Source organism: Microtus oregoni, unplaced genomic scaffold, assembly GCF_018167655.1.
Source record: "Microtus oregoni isolate MIOR12 unplaced genomic scaffold, Mior012 000004F_ref0000308, whole genome shotgun sequence".
In the NCBI taxonomy this organism is placed as follows: Eukaryota; Metazoa; Chordata; class Mammalia; order Rodentia; family Cricetidae; genus Microtus; species Microtus oregoni.
The window spans coordinates 2618489-2639825 of NW_024543063.1; the positions used below are offsets into that span (position 1 = coordinate 2618489).

At 44.2% G+C, this 21337-nt stretch overlaps 1 protein-coding gene across 1 annotated transcript in view; it reads right to left on the minus strand.

The window, feature by feature from the left end:
• LOC121446965 (cysteine protease ATG4B) overlaps positions 1 to 21337 on the minus strand; it is a 40597-nt gene that overhangs the window by 7796 nt on the left and 11464 nt on the right. The window contains exons 2-7 of the mRNA XM_041649892.1: positions 19073 to 19174; positions 18912 to 18983; positions 13684 to 13782; positions 11736 to 11837; positions 11236 to 11308; positions 7858 to 7937 (exon numbers count right to left, since the gene is read on the minus strand). Of these exons, the coding sequence (XP_041505826.1) occupies positions 7858 to 7937; positions 11236 to 11308; positions 11736 to 11837; positions 13684 to 13782; positions 18912 to 18983; positions 19073 to 19174 (528 nt within the window). The remainder of the gene's footprint in view (positions 1 to 7857; positions 7938 to 11235; positions 11309 to 11735; positions 11838 to 13683; positions 13783 to 18911; positions 18984 to 19072; positions 19175 to 21337) is intronic.

Consider the following 21337-nt stretch of genomic DNA (forward strand, 5'->3'; position numbering starts at 1 on the left):
GGGGTGCTACAGGTCAAATGTTAGGTAACACGGGATCAAAACTGACGGTCCTAGGCAGCACACTAGGTAAAAAGAACCCATGAACCCCCAGATGCTGACAGGCTCTCAAATTTAAAAATTGAAGAGAGAATGAAATACTTATCAAGAATGCCTGTCCAACAGGTAAAGAGGGACAATGTAGAAAAATCACTATTCAAAAAATGCTTCAAAGAACATCAACATATATTAGAATCATCTTCATTAATTTCAAGGAATGGTTATCAATGAGACAAACACACCATTCTAGGGCTGGAGAGATGGCTCAGGGGTTAAGAGCATGGCTGCTCTCCCAGAGGTCCTGAGTTCAATTCCCAGCAACCACATGGTGGCTCACAACCACCTATGATAGGATCCGATGCCCTCTTCTGGTGTGCAACCATAAATGCAGGCAAAATACTGTATACATGATAAATATATAAATCTTTAAGAAAAAAAAATCACCCTCTCAGGCAACCCAGTGCAGCATCACAACACAGACACTATGAGAAATGATGCAATGGTTGGTCAAGAGCATTTACAGATTCTGTAGAGAACCCAGGTTTGGTTTACCAGCATCCACAAGGAAGCTCACAAAACACTAATTCCAAGAGATTATCTCCACACACATGGTGTATATAAGTTCACACACTCTGTCACACACACACACACACACACACACACACTCAAACAAACTTTAAAGAGAGTAAAAGTGGTAGTGATTCATGGTTCTGTAAGATTGGACTTTTTAGGAAATAGGACAGAGATTATTTAGCAATTTGTTTTTTAGTTATTTAACTTGTTTAAAATATCTTTAAAATTTTTATTCATTTTATTTTCTGTGTTTTGTTTGTGTATATGTGCACCACATTCCTGGTTGTACTCATGGAGGTCAGAAAAGGGTGTTGGAAGAAATGGAGTTACAGATGTAAACCACAAAAAGAGTACTGGGAAATGAACCTAGGTCTTCTGTGATGTGGGATTACCCTCTGTATGCTTGATTACCACTGGTTAAAAAAGAATCTGTCTTGGGCGTGATAGGGCAGACTAGAGGTAGGCAGGGAAAATTAAACTGAATGCTAGGATAAAGAAGGCAGAGTAAGGAGAAGCCCCACCAGAGGCAGACAGTGGACGGCCACATGATGATACACAGATTAATAGAAATGGGTTCAATTAAGATGTAAGATTAAAACCAAAATAATAATAAAAATAAAAGCTGGGCAGCGGTGGCACACATCTTTAATCCTAGCACTTGGGAGGCAGAGGCAGGCAGATCCCTGTGAGTTTGAGGCCAGCCTGGTCTACAAGAGCTAGTTCTGGGACAGGCTCCAAAGCTACAGAGAAACTCTGTCGTGAAAAACAAAACAAAACAAAAGATCTAAGTGCTAGCCAATAAGAAGCTAGCGTTAAAAGGCCAAGCAGTGATTTAGTTAATACAGTTTCTGTGTGGCTATTTCAAGTCTGGGTGGCCGGGAATGAACAAGTGGGCCCCTACTACAAATTGATGCTCTAACATGTACTAGCTAAATCCACATAAAGCCTGAGAGAGCTTGGAAAGGAATTCTAGACACTAAAAAAAAAAAAAAAAAACAACAAAAAAACAAAATTTAGCTGCTTTTTTTTTTTTTTGGATAGGCTCTGCTTGCTGGTGGTATGCTGCAGTTTCTTAAAGAGAGATCTTCCTGATTCAGCGGTAGCAAAAAAAATGTGCATTTTCAAAAAGCATGGCGGCTTCCTGGGCCATGCTGCCAGCACAAACTCTGACTCTTTCAGGAGGCTGAGTACTTGAATGTGGTTTGTGGGCAGCGTGCTGCAAGTTATTTGGTGGTAGCATGGGCCAGCTGATTACCAGAGTTGAGGTGGTGAGGACAACTCCCACCCAGCAGCCTCAGAGGCAGTGAACAGACTTCTGCCATGTTGGACTGGGCAGAGCTAAAAGGTAAAGCAGCCTTAGTACTAGCCAAGCTGTTTAACATTTTAAGAAGTGGTCCTGGTCAAAAAAGAATTACAGATGGACAATAAAGACAAATTCAGATGAAAAAGTCCTCTAAATGGGTCACAGTGCTGGATAAATGTACATAGGCTTGGGAGAGAGAAGGAAAAGAGCATAGAGTTATAAAAAGAAGTAAATTGTTTTAAAAATAAAACAAAGCCTTAAAAGAGACAGCGTAAACTTGTAGAAAAGTAACAGTAAGAAAAATAAGCTACATAAAGATGGAAAATACAGAGTCTGGATTATGTATACTATTGTGTGTTTTCTTTGAACTTTTTTTTAACTATGAATGAGCTAAGTACAGAGAGACATTTCATTGTACAGACTGTTAAACTAAACCAACATATATACTCTAAACGTATCTTGACTTCAAATTTTGGATCTAAGCATATGTTGTTGCTTTGGAAAAGAGGTTCTTCTTTTGTTTTAACAGAGGATGAGAACACGTGGAATCCTTCCAGATTAATATGATTTGATTGACCAAGACCACCTGAAAGGTTGCCATGAACACCACCCCCCAAAAATACTTTGCCCAACAAAAAGCAGGAAGCAGTTAGGCGAGAACTAGGTCCAAAGTCCCTAAATGATTGTTTATAAATGTTCATTTACATTAAAGGGGGATATGTTACAGAGATGAATACTTTGCATTGACATGGATCTTGGTTTATTGATACAAATTTAAGGTCAATTTTATTATATGTATATTTCTGCTACTGATTAAGTTATAGTGTTTGTGCAGCTCATTTAAAAATGTAAAGTATAATTAAGACATATAGGTTAATAGATAATCATCAATAATAGTCAAGCCTGTAGTCATATTAGTTATGTTTTCCAGATATATAGAGATTTCAGTTAGATAGGTATTCTTCAAATCTTTCAAAGACTAACAGAATATGGCATTTAAATGTTTTAATAACTTAGGACATTTCATGACATGAGACACATCTGCTCCTGATAGCACCAATTACTTCAAGAGGATGATGGGCACCAAAGAGGCTACTTATGGCATTGGTTAGCCATATGGGCAAGAAATTGTTTTTGCCTGGACTGCTTGATGTTATGCTGTATGAACTGGACATGCGGGACCACCAGAAAAATGACTACTGAAATTGCCTAAAGGTGAGACAGTCCTTTGGGGTTCCTGTTTAGAAGAGAGTGACTGACAAATTGCCAATATAGGCAAAACTGCCTTTGAAATTTCTTGCTTTGTGGAAAAGTCTGCTGAATACTATGGGCCTGTAGGCTGAATATGGGTGCTCCAATAATATAGAACTTTGGGTGACTGTCCAGGCAGCAAGATGTCTCTGTCATTTCTAGAGTTTTGGAAGTTGCAATGCGCTTCCTGTTAACTTAGGTAATATTATAACCTTCTGGAGTCTTTGATGGAGTTGAAGGATAGTTATAGTTTTCCTTAGTTATGATAAGATAAAGTAGATATAAATATTGTAACTGCATTCTTGCTTGATACCTGTTTTGTATATGAAATTTTACTATGTTAAAACTAAAACCTTTTCATTTAGACAAAAAAAAAGGGGGGGAGGAAGTGATGTGGAACTGTATGCTATGGTTACCACTGATTAATAAAGAAACAGCTTTGCGCCTATAGCAGGGCAGAGCAGAGGTAAGTGGGGAAAACTAAACTGAATGCTGGGAGAAAGGAGGCAGAGTCAGGAGAAGTAATGGAGTCTTGCTGGTAGGCCATGAACCTTGTGGTAAAATATAAAATAATGGAAATGGGTTAATTCTAGATGTAAGAGCTAGCTAGCAATATGCTTAAGCTACTGGCCAAACATATTACAAATAATATAGTTTCTGTGTGATTATTTCAGTTCTGGGCAGCTGGGAACAAACAACACTTCTGCAAGAGCAACAAGTGCTCATCACCACCAAGCTATCTCAGAGCCCCCTTATTATTATTGTTGTTGTCATTATTGTTATTTTAATACAGGGTCTCACTATGTAGCCCTGGCTGGCCTAGACTCTAGATTGGCCTTGGACTCACAGTGATCTGCCTGCCCATAGCCTAAGTGCTGGGACTAAAGGCACAAGGCATCATGGCCAGCTTTTAAATTATTATAAATTCCTTATTGTATGTATGTGTACATAAACGTGTGTGTTCGTACACATGCCAAAGCACATGAATAGTATCAGCAGAGAAGGGTGGGAGTCGGGTCCCAGGACTACACTTACGTTGTTAGGTGTGGCAGTAGACTACCCACCAAACCACTCATAGGCCCACTGTCTAAGTTTTCTAACCTCTAAGCACATTATTGTTTACCAGAGCCACTTTTAGAATTTATTTACCTATTAATGTTTTTTCAAGATTGGGTTTCTCTGTGTAGACTGGGCTGTCCTAGAACTAGCTCTGTAGACCAGGCTGGCCTCAGAGATCTGCCTGCCTCTAGTGCTGGGATTAAAGGTGTGTGCAAACCTTTAAAACAAAAATAAACAAAATTCTTTAAGAGCTCAACTTTAAGCGGTGAAGAAACAGTTCAGCTGTTAGGAGTGTTTGGGGTTCTTACAGTTTGGTTAGCAGCACCCAAACTGGGTGGCCCACAACTTCTTTTTCTAGCTCTCCACAGGCACCCACCCACCCACAGAGAGAGAGAGAGAGAGAGAGAGAGAGAGAGAGAGAGAGAACAAACAAGTGAGTAACGATGATTCTTAGAAAACCAAACAGACAACTCTAAGTGAGCAGATCTTTCTCTTATTCCTTTGGAAATGTTCACTGCAAACATCTGACTTCAAGTCATTTGTTTTTTCAACTGCCACTAGGAAGCTTAATTTCAGCCTTCTTGGTTCTTCTCCCTCCTCCTCTTCTGTCAGCTGTTCTTGCAGTGGTGCTCAATTTTCCTCACTCAGTGCTGACATGTCTTTTCTTTGCCCCCACCTCCTTTTTTTTTTTTTTCAAGGCAGGGTTTCTGCCCTGGCTGTCTTGGATTAGCTCTGTAGATAAGGCTGGGTTTGAACTCAGAGATCCGCCTGCCTCTGCTTCCCTGGGATTAAAGAAACATGCCACCACCGCCTGGCCTGACACATTTTTTCTAATCTACATTTTCTCCTGCTATCTGGGGACTTGCTACTTCTGGTATAGTTATGAAGGTCTAAATCCATCAGCATTTGCTGGGCATGGTGCCTCACATCTGTAATCCCAGAACTAGGGAGAGGCAGAAGGACAACCTGAGCTATAGAGTTAAGGCCATCTCAAAAAGCAAACAAGGCTTCCCTCTGCTGGCATACTTCTAACATCTGTGGGCCTGCTATATAGGCCAGCTCTCAGCAGAAGGAAGCTTTGGCAGCCTTTGTGAATGACATCAGTTCTTCCCTAACTGTCCCATTCACAAGCAGTTCAACAAGTTGGAAGGAAAGAAACTCTGCTGCTACTACACTGTGACCCTAGCTTTGCTCTGCTACCATTTCTACAAACTGGGCTATTGTGCGCAACCTTTAGTAGTAGGCTAAAAAGGTAGTTTACTTCTTTTAAACACGTTTGCATGTGAACATGTGAGCAACAGCACATGTGTGGAGATCAGAGGCCAAATTGAAGAGCTGGTTCTCTACCATGACTGAGTCACAGAAACCAAACTTAGGTCATCAGATTTGGTGATGTGCCATCTCACCAGCATGCGTCCTGTCTCCATGGATGCCCTCAAAAGCAACTGTCACAACCCCGAGAACCGTCTTGTCTACCCTACCACACTACAGCACGCGCTTTACCCGCAGCTGCAGGCCTTCATCAAGTCCTCATGTAATTTGTCCTTGTTCTGTAATGAGCACATCCTTCTGAACAGGTCCTGGTCACAGTTAAGCAGCCTCAGGCTGCTCCCTGGGATCTGATCCCATTCACATGGCAAGGCCTCAGTTCACGAGCTTATTGGTCCAGCACTGATATTCCAGACAGTGCTGAGACCACAGGAGAGCATCATCATGGCTCCCACAGTGCCATATGTACCCAGGTTATGGGAGGGGTGGAAGAATGGGACAAAAGTACCAAAGGTCATGGCAGAAAGAGAATCACCTCCCAAAAGCTGTCCTCTGACATGGCAAATGCACATTATACAGACATGCATTTGCACATACACACACAAACTTGTTTTTTTTTTTACTTAAAAGTTACTATATGGAGGCAGAAATCCTTAATAAATAAATAAATTAAAAAAAAAGTTACTATGAGTGCTGGGCAGTGGTGGCACATGTCTTTAATCCCAGCACTTGGGAGGCAGAGGCAGTCAGATCTCTGTGAGTTTGAGGGCAGCCTGGTCTACAGAGCTAGTTCTACAAGAGCTAGGACTGTTACACAGAAAAAAAATGTGTGTGTATATGTGTGTGTATATATATACACATATTATATTGTCTTGAAAAAAAAAGTTACTATGGGGGCTGTAGACATGATTCAGCTGTTAAGAAGAACACTTGCTGCTCTTGCAGAGACCTGAGTTCATTCCCTAGCACCTGTGGCCAGCCACTCACAACCATGGTAACTCGCCAGATCCAACGCTCTATTTGGTCCTCCAAAGACTTGTGAGCATATTCACAGGCACAGAAACACACATTAAGTCTGTAAGAACAGTCCCAAAGATTTCTGCCATATCAACAGTCTTTAATACATCTTTAAAAGATACTGTTTTCTTTCTTTTTTCTATTTATTACTACTACTACTACTACTATATTGTTTCCTTTTTTTGTTTTGTTTTTTGAGACATGGTTTCTCTGTGTAACTTGTTTTGTTTTTCAACATAGGGTTTCTCTGAGTAGCCCTGGCTGTCCTGGAACTGGCTCTGTGCATCATCTTAGCCTTGAACTCAGGGATCCACCTGCCTCGACTCCCCAGTGCTGGGATTAAAGGCGTGCACCACTACCACCCAGCTGCCACCATGTTCTTATTTATTTATTTATTTATTTTTTTGGTTTTTCGAGACAGGGTTTCTCTGTGGCTTTGGAGCCTGTCCTGGAACTAGCTCTGTAGACCAGGCTGGTCTCGAACTCACAGAGATCCGCCTGCCTCTGCCTCCCGAGTGCTGGGATTAAAGGCGTGCGCCACCATCGCCCGGCCACCATGTTTTTAACACTAGGGAAAAATGCTTATGATATCACAGAAGGTTTTGGTTGTTGTTGGATTTTTGTTGTTGTTCTGTGAATGTGTGGGAGTACTAGGAATCGAGCCTAAGAAATCTACCACTGAGTTATAGCCATAAACCTTTTGTTTGTTTTTTGAGATAGTGTCTCATTAAGTAGCCTAGGCTAGCCTAGAACTATGGAGATCAGACCTCGAACTCAGAGATCCACCTATACCTCCAAAGTATTAAAATTAAAGGTATATACCACCAAACCCAGCTACTCTTGTTTTTTGATTTAGGGTCTCATGTAGCCCAGGCTGGCCTTGAACTCCTGATCTTCCTACCTCCATCTTCCAAATACTAGGATTACAAGCATGCACTACTGTCCCCTAGAAGTTGGTTTGGGCATTTCCGTCAGGCTGCTGGTAGGCCTTCATTCCAGAATCATGTACTTCCTTCTTACAAGTCCTTCGCTGGATATGTGGGAGCTGGAAAGCCCTTCCTGTATCTCACTGTGGTGCATTAGTGCAGTGCAAAGCATACAAACGATTCTCTTCCATGGTAACCATCTGTATGTGGCCTATGCCATTATATTCAGCACTGACACATTATCTGTAGCACACACACAAATAACTAGCTTGATGTTGGAGAGAACACCTTCCTCTGACTTAGCCCAGGGGACAAAGTAAGGGAATGGGGTTTACAGATGTTCCCCTAGGCTTCCACCTATTGGGAAGTGCCAGTGCTGAGGCTCCCTCTTGGGCCTTGTCAGCCAAACCCTGAGCCACTTACTGATCTCCTCCATCACCACAGTGTTGTCCATTGCTATGTGAACAGCCAAGGAACTCCACGTGTCGAATACAGCAAGCTTCCTAGAGAAAGCAAGAGAATACTCCCATGAGCCTTTGACAGCATGAGCATTGCACCATTGCAGTGACAATCAGGAGGCAGCTTCCAAGTTTAAGTCAAGGATTTGTTCACAAACTCAAAGAGGAAGGAAGCGGGATGTTGCTCATGGGGAAGTGCCAGCTGGACAGGAGCCCTGTGTGACAGAGCAGCGCAGGTTTCTCCTGCAGGTGAGGGGCAGGTCCAGCTCACTGCGGAGCGGCTTCTCTCCCAGCACCTCCCATTCTGAACTGATAGCCCCAGAAATCTAAAGAGCAGCACAACTGCAATCACCAGTTGGGAGGAAGCACGGCTGCAGACTTACGGCTCTGAAAGAAGAGCAGACAGCAGCCATGCTACGCAGAAACAGAATGTAAACAGGGTGCTATGGGGACGACACAGAAAACCTATTAATCGATGAGAAGACAGAAAGCAAGAAGGGACATTTTGTCCATGGAGACAGTTACTAAGGACCTAAGCTGCAAGATCCTGGTATGTTTAGGAACACAAGAGGCCAATGCTTGGAAGGCACTAGGGCGGTGGTTCTCAACCTTCCTAAAGCTGAGACTCTTTAATACAGTTCCTCATGTTTTAGTAACCCCAATCAAAAAAACTATTTTCATTGCTACTTCATAACTATAATTTTGCTTCTGTTACAAATCATAATGTAATCAGCTGATATGCAGGGAATCTGATATGAGACCCCCACGAAAGGGTCATTTGACCCCAAAGGCGTTGCAACCCCCAGGTTGTGAACCCCTGCACAACACAAACCACACAGAGCCCCTTCCCCGGAAGTGGAAATGTGGAAGGGGCTCAGCAGAGCCAGTGCTTTCTCACTACTCATCAAGCCCTTCCAGGAGACAGACCCAGGACACGGCGTCACAGCGGCACTTCACTGTGTTGACGTGTCTGGAAAGGCAGGCTGGGGGAACGAGCAAGTAGGGCAGGCTAGACAGGCCTCAGGGAAGGGCTACTAGGCTGGGGCTCTAAGTGATGCAAAGGTCCTAAAGAAGAGTGTATGAGTAACAGATGTGCCATCCAACGGTGTGTCAGGACAGAGTAAGCTCAGCGGCACAGGATGGGAAATGCTGTGGCAATCAGCTAAAATGCCTAGGGCAGCCAGAGTCTCAGAGAGGGCTGCTGCCCTTTATGGAGATGACTTTGGTTAGTATTCGAAAAAGTCTAGGATGAGAGACAGAGAATGAGACAAGATGTGGACCAGGTTGGGGGAGGGATGAACAAGGGTTAAAAATGAGACTTATTACGAGTTTGCAAGCTCAACTAAGAGTCAGAGAAGTCTAGAATCAGCCCACATTTTGGCCTAGGCAGTTGAAGAAACCCTACAGCATCTACTTTGGGAAAAGCAACAGGTTGATACACCCAAGAGCTGGCAGAGTGCTCTAAGTTTGGAAGTTAACATGCCTCATGAGCCTCCAGGTAGAAATGCAATAGAGTTCGGAGATGTAACCCTATCCCTGGGTGTAGGACAGAGAAGTAGCCACAGGTGAGGAAGTGGACTAGCAACAAAAGCAGAGGAGGCCAGGGGCAGAAATAGTAAGCATGAATAAGTGCTGGATCTGTCATTTCCAGAAAGATGTAAACAGTAACACTAAGGTGCTGCTCTTTGCCAGTGAAGGCAGAAAAAGTGAGGCCACAGATAGAACCAAAGCACTGATGGTGAACTGACGGCTACTGGTAGCAGTAATATAATGGCTCTGTACATTACATCACAAGCTAAAGGGGTGTGTGATAGTTAGAATTAGGACTGCCCCCCCCCATTCCCCTCATATGTTTGAATGTTTGGTCCCTAGTAGGTAGAACTGTTTGAAAAGGACTATCTGGCCTTGTTGGAGGAGGTCACTGGGGGTAGGCTTTGAAAATTCAGAAGCCAGTGTCATTCCCAGTTAGTTCTTGTTCTGCCTCATGATGGAGGATCAGATGTAAGCTCTTGGCTACTGCTCCATGGCCATGCTTCCTGCCATGGTGATCATGGACTCTAGCCCTCTGGAGCTACGACCACCCAAAAATAAATGTATTTTTTGTTTTGTTTTTTTTTTATTTGTTTTCTTTTTTATAAGTTACCCTTGTCATGGTGTTCTGTTGTTGGAAAAGAAAATCACTAAGGCAAGGCAGGACTTGGAAAAGGATGCTAAAGGGTACGGGGTGGGTGTGCGTGTCACAAAGAAGCCAAGTCAAGGAGTCACAGCCAGCCATGGCCTGGAATGGCTGGGCATCAGATATAGAAAAAAAAAGTGTCCAGATGGAGCATGTAGGAGATGGCCATTGTAGTCACAGGATAGGCTGTCAAGGGAACATCCAGCTAGAGAAAGATTAGAGATACTGGCTTTCAGCCCCACAGGAAAAGGTCCAATATGAGTGAGTCCTGGACATTGGTTTGGCACCTCCCAGAGGCACTGGAATATTATGCTTCAGGGAAATGTCAATCAGGTCAAAAAACAGGGCAGGGAGGGGAGTGTGGGTAACACAGAGAAGGTTCAGTGGTTCAGAGCACCTGCTGCTCTTGCAGAGGATCCAGGGTTCAGTTCCCAGCACCCACACAGCAGCTAACAACCATCTGTTAACTCCAGTTCCAGGGATCTAACAACCTCTTCCAGCCTTCCCTGTGAGCCTTGCATGTGTGACATGTACAGACATGTCACATCCATACACAAAACATAATCTTCAACCTTTCTCTCTCTCTTCCTCCCCCCTTCTCTTCATCTCAATAAAGCTCCTCACTTCAGAAAAAAAAAAATCTTCAAAACAAAATCACTGAGGGGGTCATACACTAACAAGTGGCATATCCCTGAAAACAGCAGAAAGCCATTTCAGAGGAAATTCCGGAGCAAGTGCCCCTCAGGACAAGTAAGGCTGACTAAGATCCAGACTCTAGGGCCACAGAGAAGACAGGAAGGGACAGTCAGGAAACAACACCAACAGACTCTAAGCAGCATGTAGAGGCTTCTGATCTCTGACAAATCCAGAGGAAGAGGGTTACAGCACCGGCAGACAGAGTACCAGAACTCCCATGGTTCCAGATCTGAGATGCCCTCGTTACAGATGGATCTGTACAGAGGACAGGGCCATGCCAGGGCTCTGACCTAAATACAAATCCCATTTACAGAACAATAGGCATAATCACCCAGAGGACTCCTCTGGGTCTCTAAGCAAAGAATAAGAATACCTTATTTCCTGTGGCAATAAGTACTCAAGGAGTGGGTAAATGCCAAGGAGAACTCATGCTGACCCCAAGAAGCAGAAGGGCTGGGCTCATTTACGTACTTGAGGACCTGGGCAACAGTGTTCGGCCCGTACCACTGGCCTATAGACTTGCCTTCGCCAACTCCCATTTGCGCTGCAGGAAACAGACCCATGTTAGCAAATACAATCATTCTAGTGAGCCTTACTTTTGGTACATCAGTAAACGCTTCATAAAAAGGTCTACACCACACACACACACACATACACTTTTATCAGTAAACACTTCATAGAAAGGTCTAGACAGGACACCTTCTCTACTAAGAAATGCAAACCTTCAGGAGGAGCCTAACTCCCACAGACTGCATGGAATCAGTCCCTGAAGGCTGTTTAGCAGCAGGGGTAGAGCAGGCTTGAGTCTAAGCAAGTGCTGGAACACCAACAGCAGCTCACAGGGCTCAGAGGCTAGAGAATAACCAAGAAGCCTCATTCTCCAACTCTGTAAGACTTGGAAAACTCCCAAGGGAGTCCCAAGGAGTCTGCCTTCTGCAAAGAGCCATGCCTAGGTCATATTGAATCCCCACCTATCTGATGAATGGAGTAGTAGCTGTCCTTTCTGTCGAGGAAAGCATTTAGGACGTTGAAGTAACTGTCAGGCTGTCTCTTCTGTTGAATCCATCTCCAATCTATTGGAAACAAAACAGGATGTCAGTTTGACCACACAAGTAACAAACCTTTCTTTTATAAAGTGCTCAATGTTCAGATGTACATGAAAGACCCCCACTCACTAAGCAGCAGTAACGCCATTTTGCAAGGCTTAAACTTTGCAGCAACGCAAGTAATTAGAGCAGGGAAGTTCGACTTGAGAATGAGGGCGGAGAAGCCAGGCAAGATATCCGCGGTCAGCCGGTCAGCCATCTGGCCTCAAGCGATAAGGAACCCGCAGCTGGCCTGCTCTAATGAGAACATCCCGGTTGCTTAGGGAAACAGGATGCCTATAGTCAGTATACGTGCCCAATTTAGAATATCAGTAATTCACAGAAGAGACAACTCCCCCTATGAAAGATCCCAGCTTATCTGCTGTAACGTCATTTCACAAAGCTTTTGACGTACGACTGTAAGTGCAGAGTAAGGTCAGGGTCCCTGGCTGCAAAACAGGATCTTTATATCCATAGATTAGGACAGGACATCAATTAACAGGAATGTCTGTTCCCATACATCTGTGCTGGGAAAGGAAAAACCCCCTGTGCCCCTTGCCCCATTCCAACTGACCACTAACGATGCATTTGCTTCTGTAATCTGCTTCTGCTGCCCTCTTTCCTATAAAAAGACCTTCCCCCAGTCTGCAGGCGCGCTTGTCTCCCGAAAGACTAAGCCGCCCCAGGTACCTGTGTACTCAATAAAAGCCTCTTGCTGTTTGCATCCGGAGAGTGGTCTCGCTGTTCCTTGGGAGGGTCTCCCCAGTCTGAAAGACTGCCTACCACGGGGGTCTTTCATACAAAACTTTATTTTTGAACCTTTTTAAAGTTAAAAGTCAAACTCTCTAGGATTTCAAATATGCACACACTATCTCATCCAAACAAACAAGAGGCTGGAAGCAGAAAGCTGTTTCAGCAGTTTAAAGATAATTTCTAAAAGAATAATCATTTATATCAATATAAATTATTAGGCTTGGTGATTCAGGCCTATAATCCCAGCCACTTGGGAAGCTAAAGCAAGAGGCACTGGTTAGTTTTATGTCAACCTGACACAAGCTAGAGTCATTTGGAAAGGGAATCTCAATTGAGAAAATGCCTGGACAAAGAGGTCTGTAGGCAAATCTTTTGAGCATTGTCTTGATTAATGATTGTTGTGGTAGAGCTGACTGGTACCAATCCTAGACAAGTGGGCCTGTATTGTCTAAGAAAGCAGATTGAGCAAGCCAGAAAGCAGCATTCCTCCATGGTTTCCTCTTCAGTCCCACCTCTATGTTCATTCCACACAGAGTGTGAACGACAGTTCTGAGATGAAATAAATCCTTTCCTTCCCAAGCTGCTTTTGTTCATGTTGTTCTATCACAGCAACTAAGACATAAGAGAACTGCAAGTCCAAGGTCTGCCTGGGCAACTCTGGGAGCTCCTGAATTGAAATATTAAGTAAAAAGAGAGCTAAAAATGTGTTCAGAACTGCAAGCTTCCTACAGAGGGCAAAAGAACTTTTGAATGGTCTTTCCGTGACATGAAAATTGAGTATGGCCCATTGGTTTCCACTGGAAAGAAACACACACCCACACATGCACAATTTGTTGGAACTGGACAAGCACCATGAAGTATCATACACTTTTTTGTTTTTTTGTTTTGTGAGACAGGTAGCTTTGTAGCTTTGGCTGGCCTGCAATACTATATAGACCAGGTTGGCCTCCAACTCATAGAAATCCACAAGCTTCTGTCTCCACAGGGCTGGGATTAAAGGTGTGTGCCACCATGCCTAGCTTTTATGATGTGCTTTAAACATCCCTTACTACACAGACTCCATTTAAGCACCGTGACTCACCTCGACCTAAGTGCCGGCATACCAGGGCCTGGGCAAAGATCATCTGTCCACACCGAAGCATGCAGCCCCAGCCTGTATCTGAGGTAGGGCCAGTTCCCCCTGTGTGGAAGACAGAACAAGATGCATTCACAATCAGAGGGCCCAAGAGAGGCCAAGAATCCAGCAACAGGAGGCATTTGGGCAGCTCCATACCACAGGCACGCCGACCCCCTCACATATCTGTATATCTCAAAGTGCAGCTCTGAGGAAACATAAATGCAAGATCCGTATCTGCTGGGGAGTAGAATGTAGTAGGCTTTCTTTTGGCCACCAACCAGCTCCCAAATCATGACACAGAGACTTATTATTAGTTATGAGTGCTTGGCATTAACTTAGGCTTGTCCCACTAGCTCTTATAACTTATTTTAACCTGTTTCTCTTCATCTATGTTTTGCCTTTGGGCTTTTTAACCTTTCTTTCATTCTATATGTCCTACTCTGTGACTGGCAGATGTCTGCTTGGCTGGCCCTGGGCATCTCTTCTTTCTCCTTGGTTCTTTACCCTCTCTCTCTTGTTCTCTTCTCCTACCTATTCTCTCCACCTGCCAGCCCCACCTATACCACTACTGCCTAGCTATTGGCCTTTCAGCTTTTTATTAAACCAGTCAAGTACCTTATGCAGGCAAAGCAACATATCTTTACATTGTTAAACAAATGCAGCATAGGGACTGGAAAGATGGTTCAAGAGTTAAAAGCACTGGCTGCCTTCCAGAGAAGCTGGGTTCAATTCCCAGCACCCACATGGCAGCTCTCACACTGTCTGTAACTCCTGGTCCAGGGGATCCAATGCCCTCATACAGACAAACCTGCAGGTAAGACACCTATGTATATAAAATAAAACAAACAAAAAACAAATGCAACATATCTTTAATTAGTTAAATATTCCACAATAGCAGAATGTTCTGACAATCCCCTCAAGAAGGGCAAAATGTGAACAATCAGTCATGCAGTGGTATAAACACCTGGCCTGCAAACAAGAATCCCCATGACTACTCTGGAGATAGGGAGCTAAAGTAGGAGAATCATTTCCTACTACCAGAAAGGCAGAAATGCAAAAGCTACACGATGCTGTATTGCTGACAGTCAGGGTTATGGCAGCCATGACAATTCTACATCTTTCTGTCAAGTCTGTTTTGAGTCCCTCCACTGATGTCCATTCACTGGGGCTTGGAAGACTGACAAGAGCTGTGGAATCACCTTTAACATGACAGGAATGGGGAGAACACTCTCAGCAGGTATTCAGGGGAATGTCGCTGTACAGCTATGATGAGGAAGAGGCACAGTGTGATGAGAACTGTGACAAGGAAATCAGGGGTCTGTGGATGGGGTTCCCCTGTTTCTACACCTGTCACCACTCTCACCCCAAATCATCCCTACAAGACACAAGGAATATGCAGGCCGCACTTGGTTCTTAGGACAATGATGAGCTGCCTTAATTGTCAGTTTTAATTGTCAACTTGACATAATCTGCAATTACCTGGTATGGTACTTGGAGTGAGAATGGCCCCCACAGGCTCATATTTGAACACTTGAGTCTTGGGAAGGATTAGGAGGCGTGGCCTTGCTGGAAGAGGCTTATCACTGTGGGCATGCTCTGCGATTTCAAAAGCCCATGCCATTCCCAGTTAGAGCTTTCTGCCTCCTACATGTGGACTGAGATATGAGCCCTCAGCCTCTGTTCCAGTGCCACGCCTGCCGGCCTGTCTGCTATTATGCTCCCTGCCATGATGAGCATAGATTCTAACCACTTGGAACCATGGGCCCCAAATATGATTCTTTCTTTTGTGGGGGTCCCTGCAAGCATCACGGCAGGCAGAGAAATAAACTAAACTGCAAAGAGGTGAGAATGAAAACTCAGTTCAGCCTGTCTCGGTCAGACTAGATCAAACTTCATGAGTCTGATGCCAGGCAGTTTATTGCCTGCATTTTTAAAAACAGTACAATCTGGGAAAAAGTTTCTAAGCAACAATCATTTCAGTTCTAGGTGCACAATAAAGCTTAATGTGTGACTACACAGAAACTCCTTTGCAGAGTAGATGTGACCATAAAGATGGGTCCTACAGCTTAGAGGCCTGGGATCTGGTGTGGTCTCTGACCTAGATGCTATAGAGTCCATGTGACCTCTCCCCTAAGGATGGGTTCTGTTGACTGAGCTGAAGAGGAAGGTTTGGGGAGGGAGAGTCTGGGATACACATTCTGGGGCATTACAGATAACAAATGTCATCACCAGGTCACCAATAACATTCACTCCCACCTTTCCTTTTTTCTTTTTTCTATTTTTTGAGACAGGGTTTCTCCATGTAACAGTTCTGGCTGTCCTAGAACTGCTTGGTAGACCAGGCTGGCCTCGAACTCACTTGAGATCCACCTGCTTCTGCCTCCCAAGTGTTGGGATTATAGGTGTGCACCACCAATGCCCAGCTCACTCTCAGCTTTCTAGGTGGAATGTGGATATTTTACTTCCTCCACTGAGAAAATGTCCCTGAATGTTTAATACTCCTGGTTTCCTTAGTGCTTTATGGACGCAAAGACCTTTGGGCCCCAGTATTCTTGTCTAAGTTACCTTGGTAGTGGTGTTTTGTCACGGCAAATGAAAAATAACTAAGATGCCTGGGGAGAGATTCTCAATACTGGTTTGTGTCTTAGTTACTGTTCTATGTTGTGATGAAACACCATGACCAAGGCAACTTCTAAAGGAAGCATTTAATTGTGGGTTTGCTTATAGTTTCAGAGGGTTAATTCACGAACAGCACGTTAGGCTCAAGGTGGCAGGTCAATAGGCATGCCGCTGAAGCAGGAGCTGAAAACTCACATCTGATCCAAAAACTGGAAGGCGACAGAAAGAAACAGCAAGAAAGATAGAGACAGACTAACCAGGCCTGGAATGGGCTTTTGAAATCTCAAAGTCCATATCCAGTAACATACTTCTTCCTACATGGCCACACCAGCTAATCCGTCCCAAAAATTAACTGGGGACTAACCATTCAAGCAAATGAGCCTATGGGACCATTCCTATTTAAAGCATCACAGACTGTCTAGATTAGGTTTGCCCATGGGCACATCTGTGAGAAAACCCATCTTGAACGTGAGAGCCCCTCCCATTCTCTGGGTTTGCTCCCTAGACTGTATTAAGAAAGTGAGCTGAGCACATGCATTCACACATACACCAGCTCACTCCTCTCTGCTTCTTGATTATGGACGTATTGTGCTTGGCCGTTTCAAGCCCCTATTGCTATGACTCCCCAGAGAAGATGAACTATAATCTGAACTGTGAGCTAAAACAAGCCCCCCCACAAAGGTGCTTTTGCCAGGGTATTTTATGACAGCAACAGAAACAAAACAAAGACACCTCACCTCAGGGATGCTTAGAACTAGTCAAATAATAAAAGTTTTTCTCAGGTTCCGAGGTACTCTCCAACACCCTGGCAGTTATTATTCACCATGGTTTCCTAGTTCAGTTTCTACTGTGGCGATAAATACCATTACCAACAGTAAAACCTGAAAATGGTGTATTTGGTTTCCATATCCTGATCACAACCCATCCCTGAGGAAGCCAAGGCAGGAACAGGAAACTGGAGACAGGGACTGAAGCAGACACCCCAGAGGAGTGCTGTTTACTGGCTTGCTCCATGGCTCCCTCAGCTTGTCTTTTTTTTTTTTTTTTAATCACAACCAAGACTACTGTTATTAGTCTGACTATGTAAAAAGTGTTGCATTTGTTGATGCTGCGGGATATTAGCTTAACTATGTAAATGTGTTGCATTTGTTTATGCTGCGGGATATTAGCTTAACTATGTAAATGTGTTGCATTTGTTGATGTTGCGGGATATTAGCTTAACTATGTAAATGTGTTGCATTTGTTGATGCTGCGGGATATTAGCTTAACTATGTAAATGTGCTGCACTTGTTTAATTATGTAATGATGTGTTACCATTTCACCTTGCCAGCTTGAGGCACCTGAGTGGTATAATAAAAGCTGAATGGCCAGTAGCCAGGGAGGAGATATAGGCAGGACTTCCAGGCAGGGAAAGGAAGAAGGAGAATTTAGGCTTGAGGGAGAAAGTAAAAAAGATAACAGGGAGCCACTAGGGGCCAGACAGACACAGAGGAAGCAGGAGAGTAGGACATATAGAACGAAAGAGAGTTAAAGCCCTGAGGCAAGACATAGATGAATAGAAAAATGTTAAGTTAAAAGAGCTAGTGGGACAAGCCTAAGCTAAGGCCGGGCATTCATAACTAACCATAATCCTCCATGGCTTTATTTGGGAGCTGGTTGGCAGTCCAAAGAAAATTCCAACCACAGACTTCCAGTTCAGGGGTGGTACCAGACACAGAGGGCTGGGCCCTCCCACATCAATCATTAATCAAGAAAATGCTCATACTTACAGGCCAATTTGATGGAGGCATTTTCTCAATTGAGGTTCCCTCTTCCCAGAAGATCCCAGCTTGTGTCAAGTTTAAAAAAGAAAAAAAAAATGCCAGGCGGTAATGGCACACACCTTTAATCCCAGCACTTGGGAAGCAGAGGCAGGCAGATCTTTGTGAGTTTGAGGCCAGTCTGATCTTCAGAACAGTTCCAGGGCGCCAGGGCTATACAAAGAAACCCTGTCTCAAATAAAACCAAAAACAAGCAAACAAAAACCAAAATAAAACAAAGAACACAAAGCAAACCAACTAGCACAGAGCCAATCTCAAAAACAAACAACAAAATTACTGTCACGATCCTTTATCCTGACTACAATTTCCAGTGACAAGTGGCTGACAAGGAGCTAGAAGCATATGATTTTTGTTACAAGTTGTAGAAAAGTTGGGATACTCAAGCTGGGGAGGGAGCTCAGTGAGTAAGGAGCTTGCCATGTCCGGGAAAGGATCTGAGTTCCATCCCTGGAACCTGCATAAAGCTCAATGCAGCACCACACTTCTGAACCCCATTGAGCACCACACTTCTGAACCCCAGAGCTCCTACAGGATGATGGGAGGCAGAGACGGGGGAGTCTACCTGGACCAGCTAGACTGACATACTCAGTGATGAATAGCAAAAGACCTTATCTCAAACAAGATGGAAGGCAAGGACTGTCCTTTGACCTCCATACATGGTGCCCGTACCCCGATACACAAAGACGTAGACAGACACAGAGATTAAAAACAAATGATCCAGAACATCTGAAAGATTAAAAATAGGGTACTCACCAATGGCTGGAAAGTTTCTCCTGTATGTAAACCAGAGTCTGGACGCCACATCAGACAAGATTTCGTCTTTCTCTAGTTATTTAAAAGAGGAAGGCAAACTGTCAGCAATGATTACCAGCTCAAGACTTCTGCAGAAGTGATCAGAGCCAAGTGAACAGTACCTGTGAAAATGCTGTATTTTCTGCCCAGAATCCAAACAGGCTCTGAGGTCTCGGGGAAATCTTCAAATTCGGCAAACCGGAGAGTATCATATGTCAAGGTGGCTGTAGAAACACATTTGTCTGATTTCATACTGAGATCATTTCTACACAAAAGATTCTTGCAACACCTGTATCTTTGCACTGCCCTAACAGTCACATGAACATATATACATGAGCATACATGACAGCCTGTGAAACAGCTGCTCTGCTGAAGGCTGGGAATAGAAGTCAGGTAAGCACTCCGGAGTCTAAGACACCAAGTCAATGTCTGACAGCTGTCATGATGGAGACAAACTTTAGGTAAAAGATTCCTCCTCATAGCTGGCCAGTGGTGGGGCACGCCTTTAATCCCAGCACTCGGGAGGCAGAGAAGGCGGATCTCTGTGAGTTTGAGGCCAGCCTGGTCTACAAGAGCTAATTCCAGGTTAGGCTCCAAAGCTACTGAGAAATCCTGTCTCGGGGGGGGGGGGGGGGGGGAGATTCCTCCTCAAGTAAAAAAAGTCAGTTCTTAGTTATACGAGACTTAAAATGTTCTTTCTTTACTTTTTTTTTCTTTTGGAGATGGTCTCTCTACACGGCTCGGATTGTCCTGGAACTTGAGATGTGAACCAGGTGGGCCAAATACTCAGAAATCCACCTGTGTTTGCGCCCAAATGCTGAAACCAAAGGTGTGTGCCACCATGCCCAGCTTTATTTTTTGGGACAGGGTCTCATGGATCCTATTCCTTGAACTTGAAATGCAGCCAAGAATGACCTTAAACTCCTGATCCTTTTGCCTCTACCTCTTGAGTGCAGGGATTACAGGCATAAACTAGCAGCCCAGCCTATGAGGTGCTGGGAACTGAATCTCATGCTGGCTTCATGCATTCTAAGCAAGCACTCTACCAACTGAGCTATGTCCCAGGAAGAAGGTGTCCTCTAAGACTCTCCTAACCACCTGCTATACACTGTGGACATGGGTACCCAGTGTATTCAGCTTCTGTGCTGGGGACAAAACATGGCAAAGGTGGGCACTACCTCTGAGCCCTGGTAGCCAGGGTCTAAATCTAGCTAGGAGGCTCACGAGCTATTGGTTTCTGGGACATTTATATAACTTCTGAGTGTAAACAATCACTCATCCATAAAAATGGGGTAATAACAGGGCTGCTTTGCCACACAACAATGAAGCCTTCATGAAAGATTTCCCATGACGTGCTGGCAGGCAGACAGAAGGGCATCAGTGTCTGCTGGTGTCATTAATATCAAGGATAAGGATGCAGAATCACGGAGTTGAAAGCATACACATTTTACTATGCCCAGAGGGCTTCACTGGGAAATTTGGACTGTATCTCCCAGAAATACAGGCCATACTGAGAAGCCCTCAGCACCAGAGCACTGCCGAGGCTTTCTGAACAGGGTAGGGGCCAGGCCCAGTGGGTCTTGTCATGGAACTCCGCTGTTCCATATTTTAGCTGTCTACTTTCAAAACAATGCCAACAAACTGCTCAGTAATCCTAAGCCCAACTAAATCTCTTCCAATTTTTACATACTGTTATTCCGTTTCATGATGCTAAAAGCTAAGTTGGAATAAATTAACAAGTTTTCAAAATGTCAAAAATCATCATGTATCCCGAATGTCTATAGCAGTAAAATGCAGAGTAGGCAAATTTCTTAGGTTTATTAGCAAACTTTACAGGTAAGGAAGCCAGCTTCAAAGTGAAAGCAGTAAATTGGGATCTATTAAGTTCAAATGTATCACCAAGTCTACTATCGTAACTATGAAAATTATAGGTTGTGCAGCTTGACAAACCAAAAGCCAGGCTGGGGCTAAGAAACCAGAAGGGAACAAAACTACAAAGAGGCAACCACAGCTCCCACCAGCTTCACAGCAGCCAAGAAGCAACAGTAACGCCAATGGTCTGTGGAGCAAAGTGCCCAGCCCTCCAAAAGAACCCCATACTCCACTGGGGCCTCACAGCAGACTGCTCCCTGTGCCCCTCTCCCATTCTCCCCACCACACTGCAGCCTCCGCAAGTGACAACAGTGTTCACTTTGTTCCTAGAGGAAACTGTGCAGGGGCATCTGTCTGTCAGCCTCAAAGGCATTCGTTCCTGGGTAGTAGTCAAGATCCCGGCTGTGGAAGCAGGGGTCTGAGGCCACCAAAAGCTAGCACGTGCACGTGACCCCTGTAAGTCAGTATCCTTTCTGTAGCTCTGTTTCCTCACTGGGGACGTGGGAACAGCTGTG